General features: G+C 44.3%; 1 protein-coding gene and 1 long non-coding RNA gene across 2 annotated transcripts in view; both read right to left on the bottom strand.

Annotated features, from left to right (window-relative positions):
* The window catches only part of DNAH8 (dynein axonemal heavy chain 8), a 567023-nt gene that overhangs the window by 71516 nt on the left and 473526 nt on the right, over positions 1-21981 (bottom strand). Inside the window, 5 exon segments of the mRNA XM_030557275.1 lie at positions 7477-7582; positions 8005-8187; positions 9844-9999; positions 15566-15721; positions 19001-19172. Of these exon segments, the coding sequence (XP_030413135.1) occupies positions 7477-7582; positions 8005-8187; positions 9844-9999; positions 15566-15721; positions 19001-19172 (773 nt within the window).
* Positions 13564-14624, bottom strand: LOC115648922. The gene is made up of 2 exons (XR_003999688.1): positions 14578-14624; positions 13564-13626 (listed from the first exon to the last, which is right to left on the bottom strand). It is a non-coding gene; the product is annotated as an uncharacterized LOC115648922 (long non-coding RNA).

Raw genomic sequence — 21981 nt, 5'->3', positions numbered from 1 at the left:
CACGCCTGTCGGACCGCTCTCAGTTCGCGGACATTGATGTGAAGCGCCAATTCCCGAGAGGACCAAAGGCCTTGAGTGCGAAGGTGCCCTAGGTGAGCACCCCAGCTGAGAGATGAGGCGTCCGTTGTTAGGAACGCGGAGGGCTGCGGTGGATGGAATGGTCGACCCATACACACCAGGGATGGTGTCAGCCACCAGTCGAGGGAGCCCAGAATGCTCGATGGAACTGTGAGTATCATGTCTATGGCGTCCCTGCATGGACGATAGATTGAGGTGAGTCAAGTTTGAAGAGGACGCACGCACAGTCTGGCGTGCTTTGTGACGAAAGTGCACGTAGGCCATGTGACCGAGGAGGCCAAGGCAAGTGCGGGCAGAGGTTGTTGGGAAGCTTTGTAGTCTTTGTACAAGGGAGACTATAGCCTGAAACCGAGGTGGAGGCAAGCTGGCAGTTGCAAGATTGGAGTCCAGCATGGCCCCTATGAATTCTATTCTCTGCGAAGGCACCAAAGTGGATTTTTACAAATTGATTATCAGGCCTAGACGGGTGAATAGGTCCTTGATGATGCTCACATTAGCAGTGACCTGTGCCTCGGAGGTCCCTCGAATAAGCCAGTCGTCGAGGTATGGAAAGAGATGTATTCGACGACGGCAGAGGGAGGCGGCGACTACCACCATACACTTCGTGAATACCCAAGGGGCTGAGGAGAGGCCAAAGGGAAGGACCGTAAACTGGTAATGTTGACGATTTCACCACCAAAGCGTAGATACCGTCTGTGCGGGGGGTAAAATAGCGATGTGGAAATATGCATCCTTCATGTCGAGAGCAGTGTACCAATCTCCGGGATCCAGGGAAGGGATGATGGTTCCCAGGGATACCATGCGGAACTTGAACTTTTTCATGAATTTGTTCAGTCCTCGCAGGTCCAGGATAGGCCAGAGGCCTCCTTTTGCCTTGGGGATTAGGAAATATCTGGAATAGAACCCCTTGCCTCTTAACTCCTCCGGAACCTCCTCTATAGCTCCCATTGCAAGAAGCCTCCAAACCTCCTGCAATAGGAGTTGCTCGTGAGAGGGGGTCCCTGAAAAGGGATGAGGAGGGGGGTTGGGGGGGGTTTGAAATAAACTGAAGACGATATCCAAACTCCACTGTGTGTAGGACCCAACGGTCCGAGGTTAGTTGGGACCCGCAGGGAGAAATGGGGCAAGGCGGTTGTAGAACTGAAAGGATCCTGGGAGGCCATTGGTATACTGCTCTCGGGTGCACCGTCAAAGTTTGGTTTTGGTCCCGCTGGTGGCTTGGTGGGACCGGAATTGTTACCCCCTGAGGCCCAGACTGACGTCTGCAATTGGTACGACCTTTCCTTCTGATGAAGTCTTGCCTCAGCCGAGGTGGGGGGTAGGGGCGCTGAGGTTGCGGCCAGAAAGACCGTCTTTGAGTCTGTAGCGTATGCATTCCCAGAGAACGCATAATACGCGATTGTCTTTTAGACTCTGTAGCCTAGGGTCCGTCTTCTGCGAGAACAGGCCCTGGCCATCAAAAGGTAAGTCTTGTATAGTCTAGTGAAGTTCAGGTGGCAGGCCTGACACTTGCAGCCATGATATACGTCGCATGGCAATTCCAGAGGCGACCATTCTAGCTGCCGAATTGGCGGGCATCCAGCGAGGCCTGGAGGGAGGTCCGTGCAACTTTCTTCCCTTCCTCCAGGAGTGCTGTGAATTCCTGGCGGGAGTCCTGTGGGACGAGCTCTGTAAACTTCCCTACCGCCTCCTAGGTGTTCTAGCTGTACCTACTCAGGAGGGCTTGTTGGTTCGCCACCCTGAGTTGGAGGCCTCCTGCGGAATAGATTTTTCTTCCTAATAGATCCATTCGCCTGGCCTCCCTTGATTTAGGTGCAGGGGCTTGCTGGCCATGGCGTTCCCATTCATTGACAGACTGTACAACCAATGAACAGGGAGGGGAGTGTACATAAAGGTACTCATACCCTTTGGAGGGCACCATGTATTTCCGTTCGACCCCTCTGGCTGTGGGCGGTATGGATGCTGGGGATTGCCAGATGGTATCCACTCTAGCCTGAATTGAACGAATGAAGGGGAGGGCCACCATAGTTGGCGCCTCCGCCGACAGTATACTGATTACCGGGTCCTCCACCTCAGGAACTTCCTCTACAGGTAAGTTGATATTAAGGGCGACACGCCGCAGAAGGTCCTGGTGTGACCTAAGGTCAATTGGAGGTGGTCCCGATGTTGACGTCCCCGCCACCGCTTCATCCAGGGAGGAGGAGGATGAAACCCCGGGGACAAGCGGGTCCTGGACTGACTCCTGATCCTGAGGAATGTCCAGAGTCGGTAGATCTTGTGGGTCCAGTACAGTACATGGGCAGGAGATTCCTTCGTACCAGCCGGGAGAGGTCTGCTAAAGGTGGCCTCTGGCGCTCGGTGTTCGGAAGGGCCAGAGCGGATGGTATAGGGGGTCCACCCTGGGCTTGGTGATAAGCCTAAGGTGTCCAAAAGGACCACTGATGAGGTTCCTGGTCCGGGTCAAGGGTTCCTTGGGCGAACCTGTTGTGAGTATCCGAATCCCCATAGGATGCACTGTCTGCATGGGAGGAGGTAGTCGGATAACTAGAAGGCCATGGAGGGGCGGAGACCATTTGATGCGGGTCCCTGCGTCCACTCAATCTGTCCCCATGCGGTGCCGGAGAATGGTACCGGGAGTCGTATCGGTGCCGGGAATGAGACTGGGACCTGCGACTGGCATGGTGCCGGGAGGTCGACCGGTGCCTTGAATCGCCGTGCCGAGATCGGCTGCGAGAAGTGCAGTGCCGCGAGTGGTGTCGGGACCTAGATCGGTGCCAAGAGTATCTGGTCGGCGACCGGGACCTCGAATAGTGCTGCGAGTATGACCGGTACCTCGATGGGGAGCGGTACCGGGACTGTGAGCGGCGCCGGGACTGGGATCGATGACAGGACCAAGAATGCCTGTGGGACCTGGATCGGGACCAGCAACGTTCAGTGGTACCGGGCGAAGATGGTCTCATGAGGGCCGTCTTGCCTATTGACTGAACAACCCGCACCGGTGGTGCCGGGGGTTGAGGCAGCTTAGGCTCCGTCAAGGCAATCAAGTCCCGTGCTGTGGAGAACATCACCGGAGTGGAGGGCACAGTAAGCTCAACCACAGCGCATGCCGGGGAGCTGGTAGGCACCGGACTCGACGGCTCTTGTGAGGCCGGAATCAATGGTGCGGAGGACATTGGTGCCGCGGCAGATGTCAGTGCCAGGTGGTCCGACTTAGCTAAGCGCTCAGACTGCGGCGTAGATACAGTAGCCGCAGGAGGCTTGTGCTTCTTGCTCCTTGGTGAGAGAGAGCGGTGCTGGGCAGGAGCTTGGGCCAGTGATGGCTGATGTCGAGGAGCCTTCACTGTTGGCGCGTGCTCCGGTGCAGAAGAGGCACTTGTTCCTGGTGCCACAGGTGGTGCCGAAGACGGAGGAGTCAGCGCTGCCTCCATCAAGAGTTGCTTCAGGCGAATGTCCCACTCTTTTTTAGTCCGGGGCTTGAAAGCCTTATAGATGCGGCACTTGTCTGTGAGATGTGATTCACCTAAACACTTGAGAGAGGAGTCGTGAGGGTCTCTTGTGGGCATCGGCTTATGACAGGCCGAGCACGATTTGAAGCCCAGTGAACCGGGCATAGGCCCCACTACTGGGTGAGGGGAAGGGGCTAACCCCCAATCCCTCCTAACTATATACAATAACTACTACAGAACTAATAACTAAACACTAACTATACTTGTAGGAAATAGAACTATATACACAATACAATAGAAACGAGCGAATCGCTAGGGAGGTGGAGGTCAGCTAAGCTGCGCTCCACTGTTCCAACGACCGACACGGGCGGTAAGAAGGAACTGAGGAGCGGAGGGGCCAGCAAGGGTATATATCCAGCACCATAGCTGCGCCACTCCAGGGGGCGCCCTGCCAGCCCACCGAGTGTTGCTAGGGTAAAAATCTCTGACGAACGTGCACGCGGCACGCGCACACCTAACTGGAATGGATATGAGCAAGCACTCGAAGAAGAAATGAAGTTGTTAACAATAATGTTCATCCCAGAGCTTAAGGCAATCTTTTATATATCCTGGGCCATGCAGCACCTTGAAGATAAGACCCAAGACCTTGAATTTGATTCAATATTCTGAGGAAGCATTCACAGTATATAAGTGTACTAGGAGCATTGCAGAGGTATGATTTTTGTAATTCTGCTCTAGATCCTTGTCTTTGATGCAGCACCAGCATGCGTCCTGGGAATACTCCTTTGCCTGTATTTGCTCTGCTAAACACTTGTAGCTCTTTGTATTCCAATGACCTCTGGAAGGACTGAACTTGGTCCTTATCTGTCTCCAGAGGTCACAGCAGGATCTCCTAACATAAGCACACACAAGCATGATGGCTGTAATGGACTTTGGGTTCTGTGAACTTGTCACAAGCTAGATTTGCAAAGAGATGCACTTAAGCTAGTGCTGGTATTTAAAGAGTGGGGACATCCAGTCAAGTGGATCCCAAGCTGTAGAGAGTGCACAGGTAACCTAATAGACCAATCAAAATGAGAAGCAATCACAGAATCATAGACATGTAGGAGTGAATATACTTCAAGAGCTCCTGTGCTGAGGCAGGATCAACCTGTTCTTAAAAACATCCAATGAGAGGACTCCACAATCTCCTTTGGTAACCTATTCAGTACTTACCTATCTTTATAGCTACAACATTTTTTCTGAGTAACTAATCTAAATCTCCATGGCTGCAGACTAAGCCAACTACTTCTTGTCCTACCTTTATCAGACATGGAGCACAATTGATGACTGTCCTCCTGTAATAGCCCTTAACGTATCTGAAAACTATCAGGTCCCTTCTTAGTCTTCTTTTCTCAAGACTAAACATGCCCAGTTTATTTAAACCTTTCCTCATAAGTCAGCTTTTCTAAGCCCTTTATCATTTTATTGCTCTCCTTTGCACTCTCCAATTTGTCCACATCTTTCTTAAAGCATGATGCCCAGGCTTGAACACAATATTTCTGCTGAGGTTTTACCAGTAATTGTTCTGCTTGTTCAGTATCTCCCACATCTTACAAACACTTCTGTTAATACATTCTAGAATGATATCAGCCTTTTCCACAACTGCATCACATTGTTGGCTCACATTCAATTTGTGATTCAATATAACTCCCAGCTCCTGTTCAGCAGTACTACTGCCTAGCCAGTTATTCCAGTAATATGTATTTATGCATTTGATTTTCCCTTCCTAGGTTTAATACTTTGTACTAGTCTTTATTGAATTTCATCTTGTTGATTTCAGACCAATTCTCCAATTTATAAAGTCCTTTTAAATTCTAATCCTGTCTTCTAAGGATCTTGCAACCCACTCACCTTGGTGTCATTTGCCAATTTTATAAGCATAGTCTCCACAGCTATCCAAGCCACCAATGAAAATATTGTAGGGATGGACCCTACATATGTTTTCCCAGTTTGATAGTGAAACACTGATAACTATCCTCTGAGTAGCTTCTTCAAGAAGTTATGCACCCACCTTATAATAATTTCATTTAGACCATATTTCCCTATTTTGTTTATGACAATGTAATGTGAGATAGTGTCAAAAGCCTTACCAAAAATCAAAATATATTATGTCTACTGCTTTCTCCCTATTCATTAGGCAGTAACTCTATCAAAGGAAATTATGTTGGCTTGGCCTGATTTGTTCTTGGCAAACCCATATTGGACATAAGTTACCACTCAATCTTCTTGATGCTTGCAAACTGATTGTTCAATAATTTGTTCCCATATCTTTCCAAGTACTGAAGTTAGGCTGACTGGTCTGAAATTCCCTAGGTCCTCAAAGGAATGTGGAAGTGTGGTAGAAGGACTACCTGCAGTGGCATAGCTGTTAAGAAATGGTGAGGTATCTATATGAAGTTTTCAGCACTATATCTCATTTAAAACTAGAATCAAGTTGCTTCCATTAAGATTAATTATAGTGGGATAAGACACAAGATAACGCAAAATATTTGTGTTTGGATGCAAGGCAGTTTATTATTTTTGCATAATCTAAAGATATACTTTAAAAAATCCTTTCCCCTATAGACAAGGGCTCAATGTCCTTTTCTCTTTGTTCTCTTTTTCATATATCAGGAGAGTGGGACATGCTGCTGGCAACTCCCAGGAGAGTCAGTCCACTAAGATACATGTGCATACGGTGACCAGACAGCAAATGTGAAAAATCAGGATGGGGGTGGGGGGTAATAGAAGCTTATATAAGAAAAAGACCCACAAATTGGGACTCCGTCTATAAAATTGGGACATCTGGTCACCCTACATGTGTATAGTGAGTCTAAAAAATGATTTTGGCTTTTATAACAAATCAGGACAGGTATTTTTAAGAAAGCTGCTCCATAATCCTGTTTTATTGCACAATGGACTGGTATAAATGTGCCTAGTTGCACTAACTTCAGAGCTACACCAGTTTACAGCAGCTGAGTATCTGGTTGAAGTAGCTTTATCTCTCTTCCTACTATAGCTGCACTGTAGGTGTTAAACCCCCACTTCTCTGGCAATGTAAAGGGACCTTAAAAGGCATGTAAGTGATTATACTCCATTTAAGATGCCTTTAGATTACCAGAGCAATAAAAGTGCTTTCCTTCAATAGAGGCAGTAATATACTAGCTAAACAGTTTTTTCCTTTGTGGAAGGACATCTCCCCTCAGAAGAGACACCTATAATAACACACTCCTGATGTTCCTACCACGTCAGCACTGAGACTTAATTGTATTCTGCTCTACATACAATACTGATGCACAACAGATAAGGAGTCAGGGTTCTGATATGGTGATCCACTTTTAGCTGTAACGCTCCTCCAGATTTAAAGACAGCAGGTACCACAATAGGACAAAAAGGGAAACTGGTCCCCATATATGGTACACAGAGCCAAAACAGTTTCCACAGACTCATTAATTCATTTGTGTGTTGAGGATCTCCCTGGAGTGGAGATACAGATGTTCCAAGGCCTCTGGTGCAGAATTCAACACCGAAACTATTCCACAGCATCTACACCAGTTTCAATGGCAGATCTTCGGATTTCTCCTTCTCTGACCTCCCTCATATTCCCTTTCACCAAACCATACCTCTATGAAACTTTACTCTGTGCAAATGGTAAAGATCCCGTGTGACTTCACCAGATCTGGCCTCTCCCCAGTGGAACTACACCAGTTCATGCCCGTACATACATAGATGAGCATGTCTAGAGGGTTCATCTCAAATGCTAGTCACCTTCTTCCACTTTCCTTAGATGAGCTTCTGATAAAGGGTAAGTGTGGTTTAATATACTATTTCTTGCTTTGTTTGTGGTTCACATAAAGGCCCTTCCATATTGACACCGATTAGTTTTATTTTCCCTATAAAAAATCCCAGTTTTTACTCATTAATATATAACCTTTAGTTGCGCTTAGTTTATAGAGAAGATTGTCTTCCAATTCTTTCATCTTCCGCTTATTAATAGTTACATCTTCCATGAGTTTAATTCGCTCTCCCTCCAGCTCCTAGTATCAGAAATCAAGAAAATGATACAACTGTTTATCGACTATACCACTGCATCATATTTAAAAAGCATTTGCCCATACTGCTGCTTACTAGAGCTTATATCTTATTTCAGTTATATTTTCCCTATTTATATAAATATTTCTATAACTTTTTTTATTTCTTTAAGTAGCATGTTTTTCCTGTGTTTATCCAGCTTCAACTATCTTAATAAATGCCAAATTGCAGTATATTATTTCTAATTCTGAGACTAGCACATTTTTGTTTAGAAATTTCCATTCTGAAACTTAATAAAATGTTAAAAGATTGTCAGTTTGCCCATCTTTATTTGCATTTTCTTCCCACATATTAAAGTTAGATAAACAAGTAAGTACCACTATTGCACAATTAGTATTGCAGTTCTTTGTTCATCTTGCTAGCTTACCTGTTTCTCAGTAAGAATTACTCTTTTCAGTAACTGATTCTCAAGTCCTTTCATTGTAACGGTGAAATCAATAACTGATGTTTTAGCATTGATCTCAGGTGTGAAAGCAGGATTGGGTAGTTTTGTAGTAATATACAGTTTAAATGTAGTCATTATCTCTACCTCCTTATCACCAACTTTCACCTGAAGAAAAAGTGACAGCAAATTAATTTGGTTTTAATCAGTAATGCTAATTGACTGACTGTGTACAAATCATGGAAACATTTACATCTTTGAAATAACATAGATGAAAATTAGTATATTTGTGTCACAGGTCAAGTTACGAAAAAACCATCAGTAAAGCTCAAGAAACAAAAAGTGATTAGCAGTTATGATTTGTTATAAAAGTAGTATTAACTCAAGATACATGAAGGAACTACTTCCAGTGTAGGGCTTCAGTGACTCCAAGGGCATTATCATTATAATCTTGAACTCAAACATAACTAATCACAGCTCAAGACTCAAATCCAGAGAAAATGTTGACCTTTACGGAAATCATGTTTCTCTCATAAACGGAGCAGAGGAAGAAATTAATGAATCAAGCAAGGTAGACTAAATAGTTTTGTCTTATCTTTATTACAACAAGATGAATTTAAAGTATCTCTGCAAAAATAAGTCTCTTTTTCCATCACTTTTATATAGTACTGCATACATCAGTTACATATTCTATCCACACAGCTGTTTTAAACCCACAAATCATTTCCCATATTCTCTAAAATCTGCATGTGTGTGCACTAGCGCAAGGAAGTTTAAGTGGTGAGTAGAGCTCCCTTATCATGCACACATAGGCTTACCTGGGTTACTTCAAACACGACCCTTGGGGAGAGTGGGTAGAGAGGAGGTATCTCCACCTCACACTGTTGCCTACCCTGCTCTGGCAACTCAACAAATACCAAAGAAAAGAATATTTAAACAGTTTTATAGGAGACAATTCTCATTACCACCAATAATCTGGACTACAGCCTCTGTCAAGTAGCCTTTAGCTTCCAATGTAATTATACATACTGACATTGAAAATTAATATATATAAAAATACCCCAAAGACAATTCATTTTGGGCATTTAGGATTAAGGATACAGTTATTTTAGTTGGGAATTCTTCCATTTTTAGTCATTTCATAATGTATTAAGGTGATTTTCTTTCTTTCTATAGAAAGTCACAGTGGAGGGGAGAATTGCAGAGGAAAAATGGTAGCCATAATGCATGCTAGAACAAAGTAGATGGACACTTCCCTAATTTCCTCTAGGAAATCAAAATTGTATATGTATGCTGTTATATCATTAAATTAAGGAGAAAGGAACTGCATGAGTCATTTGAGCACAAGAATAAAAGACACAAGAGGAGGACAGATATTTCTTATTACCAGTAAAGCACACTCCAAAAAGTTAAAGGTCATGCATCATTATGATTAGCCCACTGATGAAGACAGTTAGATGTCATTTCTTCTGAAGCCTGTTAATTCTATTCTTAGTGGAGGCTAGTTGGGCATCACTTAAAAAAAAATCAGTACAAAGCACATCCACCATTCAATAGGATTAATGCAATGGACTGCTGGTTTGAAAGTCTCAGGAGTGACTTCTAATTAAACTCAGTTTCCTTACACACCATCATATTACTTTGCTATTACATTAACATGTCATCGCAAACCACATTTTATTACTTCCATTTAGTGTTTTCAATTCATTTGTATTAGCCCATAGAAAATAAAATATGTTCCATTTAGCACAGCTTTAGAAAGAACTATATCATTCAACACAAAATAAACATTTTATATTATAATTCTTCTGTTAGGTAACTAACCTTGAAAGAGGTTCCTGATTTAATGAAATTCTTTTCTAATATATTATCCAGTGCTGGATCCAACTCTTCACTTATATCCTCAATCACAAGTGATCTTCCCAATGAAAGGCTGTCCTCTAAGTGTGTGCGGAAATACTTGTGGTTCAAAGTTGTCACCTTTGAAAGGAAATAATTTTGTCTTTATAATAATAAACTATGTGTTCAAAGTTCTTTATAAAAACCACAGGATTTACTAGCAAAATTGCTTTGCTTGTTTTTGCATTTAAAAGAAAGCAACGTATTCATTTGGCTTAGTGTAGCAATCAGAGTTCTGGTAAGAAATATTTTGTCATGTATACAGTGAAATGTATTAATAATACAACTTTGAATTAATGAAGATGATTCAAGGGATTAGTTGTAATGGGACAGGGAGCTTTTCACTATTAGGTCACCAAAGTCTGATGTAGATCATTAAAGAATTGAGTTGTTACCACCTTTCATCCAACCATTTGTTTGTTTTCAACTCTGCCACAGCATCACTAATCTGTGACCCCTTAGACCCAGGTTCTCTGCTTTAGCCCCCAAGTGCAGCAACAATAAGGATGCTCAATAAACTGTAAGAGTTGGCAACACTAGATTAATCCTTTTAAAAATACAGGCTTCCCTATCCAAGCTACTTCAGCTAACTTTGCTTAGCTATTCTTCCATATTAAGCTTTGATATAATCGTGATCAGCATTACTTTCCATGTTATTTGATAAACTGACATCTTAGCTTGAGGAAATAAATTTTAATAACTTTAGGCTACCCAGGCACTTCTTTCTCTTTTGATTGCTCTCTGCTTGTTCCAGTGTCTTTGTTTTTCTTTCAGAGACATTCTGAAAAGAGTAAAGAGACCAAAACTATGCCCAGATAGATATGTTTGAAAGAAGGAAGCTTACCTGCAAAGTTATATTCTATAAAGATATGCATCCTGATAGACTACCACTCTCCCTTCCTCCTATCCAGACAGCTAAGACTTCTGTGATTTGCTCTTTTTACTTTCTCTTTAATTTCTGGATTTTCTGCAATTATTTTCAACTCCCATTTTAAAATTAACCACCTGTAAGCAGCCTAGACACATCAGCAGGAGCAGCATGTACCAAAAATCTGAGCACAGGGAGCACCCATTGGGGCTTTGTGAAATAAAGGGTGGGAAAATCTGTCAGAATAAACATTTTTGTGGGCAACTAATCTTTTTCCTAGTAAACAGGGAGATATTCAGTCTGTATATTTAGAAGCTTAGTTATTTTATCCTGCATTGAATGTTTTAGTATTTATTTAATATTCTATATTGTAGTTCTCAGAAGCCACATCAGAAATTGACTGTTCTATGTTATGTTTGTATGAACATATGTGGAGATACACATCCTGCCCCAAAGAGCTTATAGTCTAAGGGTATGTCTAGACTGTGAAATTAGGTCAATTTTATAGAAGTCGATTTTTTAGAAATTGATTTTATACAGTTGATTGTGTGTGTCCTCACTGAGCACATTAAGTCAGCAGCATGCATCCACAGTACTGAGGCTAGTGTCGACTTTCAGAACGTTGCACTGCGGGTAGCTATCCCACAGTTCCCGCAGTCTCCGACGCCCATTGGAATTCTGGGTTGAGCTCCCAATGCCTGATGGGGCAAAAACATTGTCGTGGGTGGTTTTGGGTACATGTCATCAGGCCCCCCTCCCTCTCTTCCTCCCTCCCTCCATGAAAGCAATGGCAATCAATCGTCATTGAACGACTGCTTCTGCTGTCACTCTGCTCTCCTGCAGACGCCATACCACGGCAAGCATGGAGCCTGCTCAGATCACAGTGGCAGTTATGAGCACTGTAAACACCATGTGCATTATCCTGCAGTATATGCAGCACCAGAAACTTTAAACGCAGGTGAGGAGGCGATGGCAGCGCGGTGACGAGAGTGATGAGGACATGGACACAGACTCCTAACAAAGCCTAGGCCGTGGAACACTGATTCTGGGCCCGCACAGTGTTGCAGGTCTGGGATGATTCCCAGTGGCTGCAAAACTTTTGCATGCATAAGGGCACTTTCATGGAACTTTGTGATTTGCTTTCCCCTGCCCAGAAGCACAAGAATACCAAGATGAGAGCAGCCCTCACAGTTCACAAGTGAGTGGCGATAGCCCTCTGGAAGATTGCAATGCCAGACAGCTACCGGTCAGTCGGGAATCAATTTGGAGTGGGCAAATCTACTGTGGGGGCTGCTGTGATCCAAGTAGCCAACGTGATCACTAACTTGCTGCTATCAAGGGTAGTGACTCTGGGAAATGTGCAGGTCATAGTGGATGGCTTTGTTGCAATGGGATTCCCTAACTGTGATGGGGCGACAGACAGAACGTATATCCCTATCTTGGCACCGGAGCACCATGGCAGCCATACATAAACCGCAAGGGGTACTTTTCAATGGTGCTGAAAGCACTGATGGATCACAAGGGACATTTCACCAACATCGACGTGGGATGGCCGGGAAAGGTACGTGACGCTCACATCTTTAGGAACTATGGTCTGTGTCAATGGCTGGAGCAAGGGACTTACTTTCCAGACCAGAAAATAACCATTGGGGATGTTGAAATGCCTATAGTGATCCTTGGGGACTCAGCCTACCCCTTAATGCCATGGCTCATGAAGCCATACACAAGCACCCTGGACAGTAGTCAAAAGCTGTTCAACTATAGGCTGAGCAAGTGCAGAATGGTGGTAGAATGTGCTTTTGGACATTTAAAAGCGCACTGGCGCAGTTTACTGACTCAGTTAGACCTCAGCGAAACCAATATTCCCATCATTATTACTGTTTGCTGTGTGCTGCACAATATCTGTGAGAGCAAGGAGGAGGCATTTATGGCAGGGTGGGAGGTTCAGCAAATCATCTGGCAGCTGATTACACGCAGACAGACACCAGAGTGGTTAGAAGAACACAGTCGGGCACAGTGTGCATCAGAGAAGCTTTGAAAACCAGTTTCATGACTGGCCAGGCTACGGTGTGGAAGTTCTGTTTGTTTCTTCTTGATGAAAACCCACATCCTTGGTTCACTCTGCTTCCTGTAAGCCAACTGCCCTCCCTTCCTCCCTTTGGTCACCGCTTGCAGAGGCAATAAAGTCATTGCTGTTTCAAAGTCATGCATTCTTTATTAATTCATCACACAAATGGGGGGATAACTGCCAAGGTAGCCCGGGAGGGGTGGCAGAGGAGGGAAGCATCAGGTGGGGTGGTGGAGGAGGGGAAGAGGGGAAGACAAGGACACACTGCAAAACTTATTGAATGCTAGCTTTCTGTTGCTTGGCCAGTCCTCTGGGGTGGAGTGGTTGGATGCCCACAGGCCCCCCACTACGTTCTTGGGCATCTGGGTGAGGAGGCTATGGAACTTGGGGAGGAGGGCAGTTGGTTACACAGGGGCTGCGACGGCGGTCTGTGCTCCTGCTGCCTTTCCTGCAGCTCAACCATATGCCAGAGCATATAGGTTTGATCCTCCAGTAGCCTCAACATTGCCTTCTGCCTCCTCTCATCATGCTGACGCCATCTATCATTGATCCCGCCACCTCTCCTCTTGCTCCCGTCCCTCCTGTTCTCGAGTACATTTTGTGCTTTCCTGCACTCTGACATTGTCTACCTCCACGCACTCTGCTGGGCTCTTTCAGTGTGGGAGGACTGCATGAGCTCAGAATATTTCATCGCGAGTGCATTTTTTTCGCCTTCTAATCTTTGCTAGCCTCTGGGATGGAGATGATAGGGAAAGCGTTGAAACATTTGAAGCTGAGGGAGGAATGGAAGGGAGAGTAGTATTTAAAAAGACATATTGTAGAGAACAATGGGTAGACTCTTTCATGGTGAACCAAGCTGTTAACATTACATAGCACATGTGCTTTCTTTACAAGGTTGCATTTTGTCTCTTATATTGAGGGCCTGCCAATATGGTGTGAGAGATCACACACACAGGGCCGGCAGGCAACAGAATTCAGCTTGCAGGCAGACATGGTAAGCCACAGTCTTTTGGCTTCTTTAACCTTCATAACATGTGGGAATGGTTTCAAACAGCAGGGCCCTCATTTCCCACACCAAGCACCTGTTGGGTTGGCCATTTAAAATGGGTTGACCATTTAAAAGAAGGGGCTGCAGTTTTCAGGTTAATGTGCAGCAGAAACCCCACTAACGCCCCCCCATACACACCAATTCTCTGAGGTGATCGCTTCACCCCTCCCCCCCCCACATGGCTAACAGCGGGGATGATTTCTGTTCAGCCACAGGCAAACAGCCCAGCAAGAATGGCCACCTCTGAATGTCCCCATAATAAAATTCCCCTATTTCAACCAAGTGACCATGAATGATATCACTCTCCTGAGGATAACACAAAGAGATAAAGAATGGATGTTGCTTGAATGCCAGCAAACACCAGGACCATACACTGCCATGTTTTGTTATGCAATGATTCCAGACTACGTGTTACTGGCCTAGCGCAGTAAAGTGTCCTACCAGGAGGACAGAATAAGGCTGCCCTTCCCAGAAACCTTTTGCAAAGGCTTTGGGAGTACATCCAAGAGAGCTTCATTGAGATGTCCCTGGAGGATTTCCGCTCCATTCCCATACACGTTAAAAGACTTCCAGTAGCTGTACTGGCCGCAAACACAACCCAAGTCTTCAGGGCAAATTAATCATTAAACACACTTGCTTTTAAACCATGTATTATATTTACTAATGTACACTGACCAGAGGTCCCTTCTCCACCTTAAAGATCCAGGAGCCCACTTTGGGTGGGTTAAGAGGATACTGGCTCCAGGGTGATAAACAGTTCCTGGCTGTTGGGGAAAACGGTTTCTCTGCTTGCTTGCTGTGCACTATCTTCCATCTCCTCATCATCATCATCTTCCTTGTCCCCAAAATCTGCATCCCTGTTGCGTGAGAATCTATTGACAGAGTCCACGCACAGGGGTCGGGTAGTTGTAGGGGCACCCCCCAGAACGGCATGCACCTCATCATAGAAATGGCATGTCTGGGGCTCTGACCCAGAGCAGTTGTTTGCCCCACTGGTTCTTTGGTAGGCTTGCCTGAGCTTCTTAAGTTTCACATGGCACTGCTGCGGGTCCCTGTTATAGCCTCTGTCCTTCATGCCCTGGAGATTTTTTCAAATATTTGGCATTTTGTCTTTGGAAAGGAGGTCTGATAGCATGGATCCTCTCCCTACAGTGATCAAACCAGTATTTCCCGTTCGGTCCATGCTGGAGCTCTTTTGAGATTCTGGGACTCCATGGTCACCTCTGCTGATGAGATCTGCATGGTCACCTCAGAGCTTGCCATGCTGGTCAAACAGGAAATGAAAGTCAAAAGTCCACGGGGCTTTTCCTGTCTATCCGGCCAGTGCATCTGAGTTGAGGGTGCTGTTCAGAGTGGTCACAATGGAGCACTCTGGGTTAGCTCCTGGAGGCCAATACCATTGAATTGCATCCACACTACCCCAAATTCGACCCAGCAAGGTTGATTTCAGCGCTAATCCCCTCATCAGGGAGGAGTATAGAAATCGATTTTAAGAGCCCTTTACATTGACAAAAATGACTTCGTCATGTGGACGGGTGCAGGGTTATATCGATCTAACGCTGTTAAATTCGACCTAAACTCATAGTGTAGACCAGGGCTAAGATGACAAGGATAGAGGGAGAATGATAAAATCAATAATATTATTTAAAATTTTGTTACTTACTTGTAATTCATTACCCTTTTCTTTCTGTTTAATCCAGGTTTTTCCTTGAGTTTGTGGGTCTATCAATAGTGGGTATCTGGTTGCCTTAGTAACAATTATACCATTCTGAATTGAGAGTTCATCTCCTGGCAGGCCTTGCAGATTCCATTCACTAATCTGGGTAAAGGAAAATCATCAATATAACGTAATAATTCTGAAACTTTGGGCCAAATGTACAAATATGGGGATAATGGGTTACCCTGCAGAAATGCCTATAGCACTGACAAAAATATACATTTCAATGTGCAAACCAGCATCAGCACATGCAAGCTAGGAAACGTTGCACATTAGCTACCATTTTTCACATTTAATTATGCTCTTTAAATGCAAAAAAATGGGTTTTCAAGGCACAGTGGGCACGAGGACCTTTTCACAGGAAATCCCTTGCATCCATCGTTTAAGGACTTCATGTGAGATCGCTTTACCTGTGGCCAGAGTAATGGACATGGGTCACTTTGAAGCCCAAGAGAATGGATTGCCATCATGGGTAGAGACAATCACCTAGTATAAGCAATAATCTCTCCTCCACCCTAAAGACTGGGATCTTACACCGTTTTTTCTCCCCAAAACCATTTAGCTAATTTTTAAACTGTATTTTGTGCACAAGTTTATAAGCTGAATTAAGTGAAAATCATTAATAATTATAAAAATACAAATTTGACTTGCACAAACTGATTACAATTAAGCAACCTCTTTCTTATGAAATTATGTTCCATCTGTAATGAAAATTCTAGTACAGTAGAACCTCAGAGTTACAAACACCGAAGTTACAAACTGACCAGTCAACTGCACATCTCATTTGGAACCAGAAGTACACCATCAAATTACTAAAAAATAAAGGGAAAACACAGGGCCAGATTTACACCTTATATGAAGCACAGCATCTTCAGTGTTCCTGCTACCGGCAGCTGACCTGCCTTCATGTTTTCCATACAAAATGAAACTTTTAACCCACTTTTAACTTTTAGGCGCTCCTAGAATGCCAGCATCCCTAGGCATGTGCCTACTGTGCCTAATTGGAATTTGGCCCTGGGAAATCAGCAGTTTTCTTTGCAAAGTAAAGTTTAAAAGCAGTATTAAGTCAATGTTCAGTTGTAAACTTTTGAAAGAACAACATAACGTTTTGTTCCCAGTTATGAACATTTCAGTGTTATGAACAACCTCCATTCCCAAGGCGTTTGTAACTCTGAGGTTCTACTGTAAATCAAAAAGACAGTGTGTTGAAATTCATTACTTGACATTTCATCACAACATACTTTTTTTTTGTAATATTTGATCACAGACATGTTATTGTCAGTATTAAATATAGATTTGGGATCAGAAAGCCACACACACAACGTGGTCATGACCAAAAGATACCAATAAAACATAATACTGTAAATACAATGATATTTCTTCTGTGAATTATTCACATCAGAATGATATGGGTCTGTGGCAAAGTTGATGCTCCAACATATCCACTGCTGGTTAGCTGTGGCACTGCAACAACTTTCGGTTAAGTTTCCCCTCACTGTCCGTAGGCCTATTCCAGCCATAGAAGTGTTGTAGCCCTCTGGTTAGAACACTTTATAGAGTCCTGCCCTTTTTCAGGCCTCAGAGTCCTTTTCCAAAGTACTAAAAAAATGTGTACAAAAAACAAGCCTTCAGCTAAGCTGACAACTCCTCATCAGGTGTGAATCTGCCGTGGCAGACTGTCCTTCTGTGCTTTAATCCTACCCACAATCCAGAGGCTGGCCGACTCTTCTCCTTACTCATGGGTTCAGGAGACCCCAGGTAGGCTTCTCCAGCTCTGAGCTAGAGGCTTCTCTGGTCTTTTCCCCTTTCTCTTTCTCAACCTTCCTTTAGGCTGCTTCTCAGAGAAAGAAGGAACTGTGCACTCTCTCTCTTCTGGGTTTCCTCCTCCCAACTGGGCTCACCCAGCTCTTGATGGAAACAAGCCCTGCTCCCCCCAAACCTGGGCTTTATTTCTAATTAGTCCTGGCCCACTTTCCAAATGTGAGAAGGCAGGCTAATTGGTCTCTCAGGTTCTCATAATTCCAGGCTGCTCTGGCATGCCCATTTGCAAGCAGGCATATGTTGCAGATCAGCCCTTACTTGATTTTTATTTTACCCAGGGTACCAACAAGTCAAAACAGAATGTTAGATTCTAAAGAGCACATTTTTGTGGCGCATCTCATTTATTAATAGAAAAGCCAGTGCAGCCCATAAACAAAGCTTTCACCCCAACATTTCACCAGGGTGACTGGGTCATTATTAGTGCATCTATCCCCCACATGAGTCAAGTATTTGTCTCTATCCAGGCTCCTCCCCATGAGTTCTCTCCATTCCAGTTTTTGCCCCTGGTGTTAGGCTTCTTGCCTCTACTAGAATAAGATCCTTCTCTGGATTCAGAGGAGGTCCATCCACTGCAACTCTTCTCCAGGGACAGCAGGTAATCCTTAGCAGGCGGGGCTTCTGGCCAGCGTCTGGGAGACCGCTGGCTGAGACCAGGCACTCTCGGATGCCTGCTGACTGCAGCCCTCCATCTAGGAAGCTCTCCTTCTTAGGACCACATCTTACAGGCTCTCCATTGTGGTAAGTTCCCCAGAGAGCTCATCCTCTAGGCTTCATGCTCAGGCCTCTCCTAGGAACTACTCTCCACAGGAGTTTCCAGTCTCATCTTTGGGGTTCCCTCTAATTGAGCTTGGGTTACTTTTATTAGATCCAGCCTAGATGCTAGTTTATTAATCAACCACCTAGGGCAGTCAATCACTCCCAGGTGGGCCTTCATAAGGCAGTCACATGCAAACTAGGCCCTAACTCCCATAAAAGGCAGCTGCCCCATGACCCAGACATAGTTTCAAGGCATGTGTGGAGGAAACGTCCCATTATGGGACCCATACGCAACTTGTTAGTAATGTCTATCACTTCTAGTTGTCTAGTATATATCTGTCTAATTTATTGGTCTATACCTTGCTCAGCACTGTGATATATGGTAGGAACCAACCAATTACAACTTTGTCAAGCTGTACCATATTGATGAGCAATAACAGAGAAACACTTCCGTCCTAACTACACTTTCTCCAACATTAAGAATTATTTGTAACAATACTGGACCTAAAAATTCCAAAGAAAAATGTTAAACTATGTATCCATTTGCAGGTAAGCTCTGAGAAGAATCTCATTTTTATAGTAGTGTTGGTGTCTGAGCTCCAAGAATATTTTTAAAAAAAGGTTTAGTGATACCTATATGCTAATTCAATTCTTATATACTGATAACAATATTGTTCATAACATTTTCTCAAAAAAAGATAAAAAAATGAATCAAGATAATGCTAACTAGCAATAACATACTGAACATTATGAGTATGAAATTAAAATTAAACTCACAATAAATCAACAGTGTACAAAGCTTACCGTTGGTTGATCCACCAATATTGAAATCAGGTTCAAGTTTTCAGTAAAAGGGATTTTCCGAACTCTGAGCTCTACTTCCCATAAATCTTTAAGCAAAAGGTTCCTGAAGATCTGATTAAAAGGGCCACAGTATGAAAGGAACCCTGTGCAGAGTAAAACATCTCCCACAAGTCTAGAAAAGGGATAAAACAACAATTATGAGATAATGTACCATTTGTATACCATGCAGGTAAACAATCTAATTTTGAAATGCATATAGCCAAAAAAGTTACTTACCAGGAATTTGTTCTTTGAAAACTACCTCTGCGTATTCACACTTTTGGGACACGGTTCCCCTGGTACTGAGCTGAGGAACTGCTTTGAAAATACATATCCATTGGAGGATACACAAGCAATCTTGCACGAGAGTGGCATCATCATTCTACACTATATGTGAGTTCACCGCCTGACCATCTCAGTTCCTTCAAACTTGACCTCAGAATTCTGATATTTAATAAATTCTGAGGCAGAAAAGAAGGCAGATGGGTAGTGTGAATGCACACAGGGGACTCTCAAAGATCAACGGTTACTAGTAGTCAAGTATCAGAGGGTAGCCATGTTAGTCTGTATCCACAAAAACAACAAGGAGTCTGGTGGCACCTTAAAGACTAACAGATTTATTTGGGCATAAGCTTTTGTGGCTAAAACTCACTTTATCAGACAACTCCCCAACCTGAAGCAAATATTCACCAGCAACTACACACCACATCACAGAAACACCAACCCAGGAACCAATCCCTGTAGCAAACCTCGTTGCCTACTCAGTCCCCATCTACTCTGGTGACACCATCAGAGGACCCAACCGCATCAGCTACACCATCCTGTATGTCTACTAATGTTATATATGCCATCATGTGCCAGCAATACCCCTTTGTCATGTACATTGGCCAAACCGGACAGCCCCTACATAAAAAATAAATAGACACAAATCAGACATCAGGAATGGTAACATACAAAAGCCAGTAGGTGAACACTTCAACCTCCCTGGACATTCTATAACAGATTTAAAAGTCACTATTCTTGAGCAAAATAACTTCAGAAACAGACTTCAAAGAGAAACAGCAGAACTAAAATTCATTTGCAAATTTAACACCATCAATTTGGGCTTGAATAGGGACTGGGAGTGGCTGGCTTATTACAGAAGCAGCTTTGCCTCTCCTGGCATTGACACCTTCTCATCTGTTACTGGGAGTGAACTACATCCACCCTGATTGAATTGGCCCTGTCAACAGTGATTCTCCACTTGTGAGGTACTGCTTCTCTTCATGTGTCATTATAATGCCTTCATCTGTAACTTTCAGTCCATGCATCTGAAGAAGTGGGGTTTTACCCATGAAAGCTTATGCCAATATAAATTGGTTAGTCTTTAAGGTGCCACCGGACTCCTAGTTACTAGTAGGTAACCTCTTTTTCAGTCACATTTCTGGCTGAAGTTATGGCAATAATGAATGTCATCATAAAAGATAAATAATATAAAGAACTCTCAGCCAAAAGTTCAAAAGGTGGCTTCAAGAGTGCACCTAAACCAAATTAGGATCTCAAGGAGGGACAGGATTTCTCAAAGGGGGATTGTGACGGGGATTGTGAGGCTCTGCTGGGCATGCTCCAACTGTAAGTCAGGTATAAAAGCCTGCAGAGCTGCTCAGTCAGGGCTGGCTGCTAAGAAGGAAGGTCGCTCGGCAGAGGCTTCAATCTGGAGATGCTACAGCCCTTACCTACGAGAGCTGAAGAGCCAGAAACTGGACCAGAGGCCTGTCACTAACAGAATTCTAGGGAGTGTCAGGTGCGCAAGAGCCTGGAGCTGAAGAGCCAGAAACCTGGACCAGAGGCCTGCAGCTATCGGAACCCCAGGGAGTATCCGGTGCTGGGGAACCTGGAGACCCCAACTCCACATGGACTACTGCTGCCAGAGAACTGGTAGAAAGTGACCCAGGGAAGGTAGGGGAGTGGTACCTCCTACCATGATGAGGTCTGCGTGTTTCGGGAGGATTTCCCGCTGACCCCATGGCGGACCGCTCCACTACTGGCAGGGCTCCGGGTCAGGGCCTGGTGGAGTCAGGTGGACCTGGGCCCCCCTACCAGTGGCTCCTGAAACTGAGACCAGAACCAACCTTGTTTTTGTGACTGTAAGGCTGTCAGAATTGGATGGAACTGATAAATCTGACATGTGGGACCTGGCACTGCTAACAGTGGTTGTCTTTTCCATAGACTTCTTCTTTGGAACCAAGATAGCCAGTGCTGACAATGTGGCCCAGGGTTCCAACAAAGGCAGCTTCAAAGGTCTGACTGCTGGAGAAGTGGGAACTGCAGCTGGACTTGACAAAGGTTCTGATTTCCTGGACCCCTTAAACTGCTTTGACTTACTGAAGAAGTCACAGGAGCCAAAACTGGCCTCTTAGACCTTGGATCCATTGACAGCCCAGATCCAAAGGGTTTAGCTTCAAGAACTTCCTAAAGGAGCACCTGTAATCTGTTCTGACTCTTCTAGTGAGGTTTGGGCATAAATGTCCAGCAGATGGAACACCCAGAATAGAGTGGTCCTCTCCCAAGCACTTGAGTCACCTAATGTGGACATCAGATGCCAGGAAGACAGCAGGGTATGAAGCATACCTCTGGAATCCCAGCTTCATCTTCTTTGGTTCTTCCATAACCTGGAACTCATCTAACAACCTATATTCATCACTAATGTACAACCCTATGATGGAAAAAAAAAACCACGGATGACCAGATTGACCAGAGTGGTTCACTTCCATTTAGGCAAGCAGTTGGAAGGAACAGAAGTGGTAGAAGGTGCCGCACCCTCAGAATGTTCAGAGGTGCTGAGTGGAGAGGGGAGAGCAGGGTATGAGAGCACTGAAATGGACACCACATGTAAAAAGTTCTACCATTAGGCACCACTAGACTGTGCAATACCCGTAAGTGGGAATATGAAGATGTGACTA

The sequence above is a fragment of the Gopherus evgoodei genome, chromosome 3, assembly GCF_007399415.2.
Source record: "Gopherus evgoodei ecotype Sinaloan lineage chromosome 3, rGopEvg1_v1.p, whole genome shotgun sequence".
NCBI classification, from domain to species: domain Eukaryota; kingdom Metazoa; phylum Chordata; order Testudines; family Testudinidae; genus Gopherus; species Gopherus evgoodei.
Note: the sequence above shows the minus strand (reverse complement) of the source record. Positions and strands in the feature narration are given on the sequence as shown.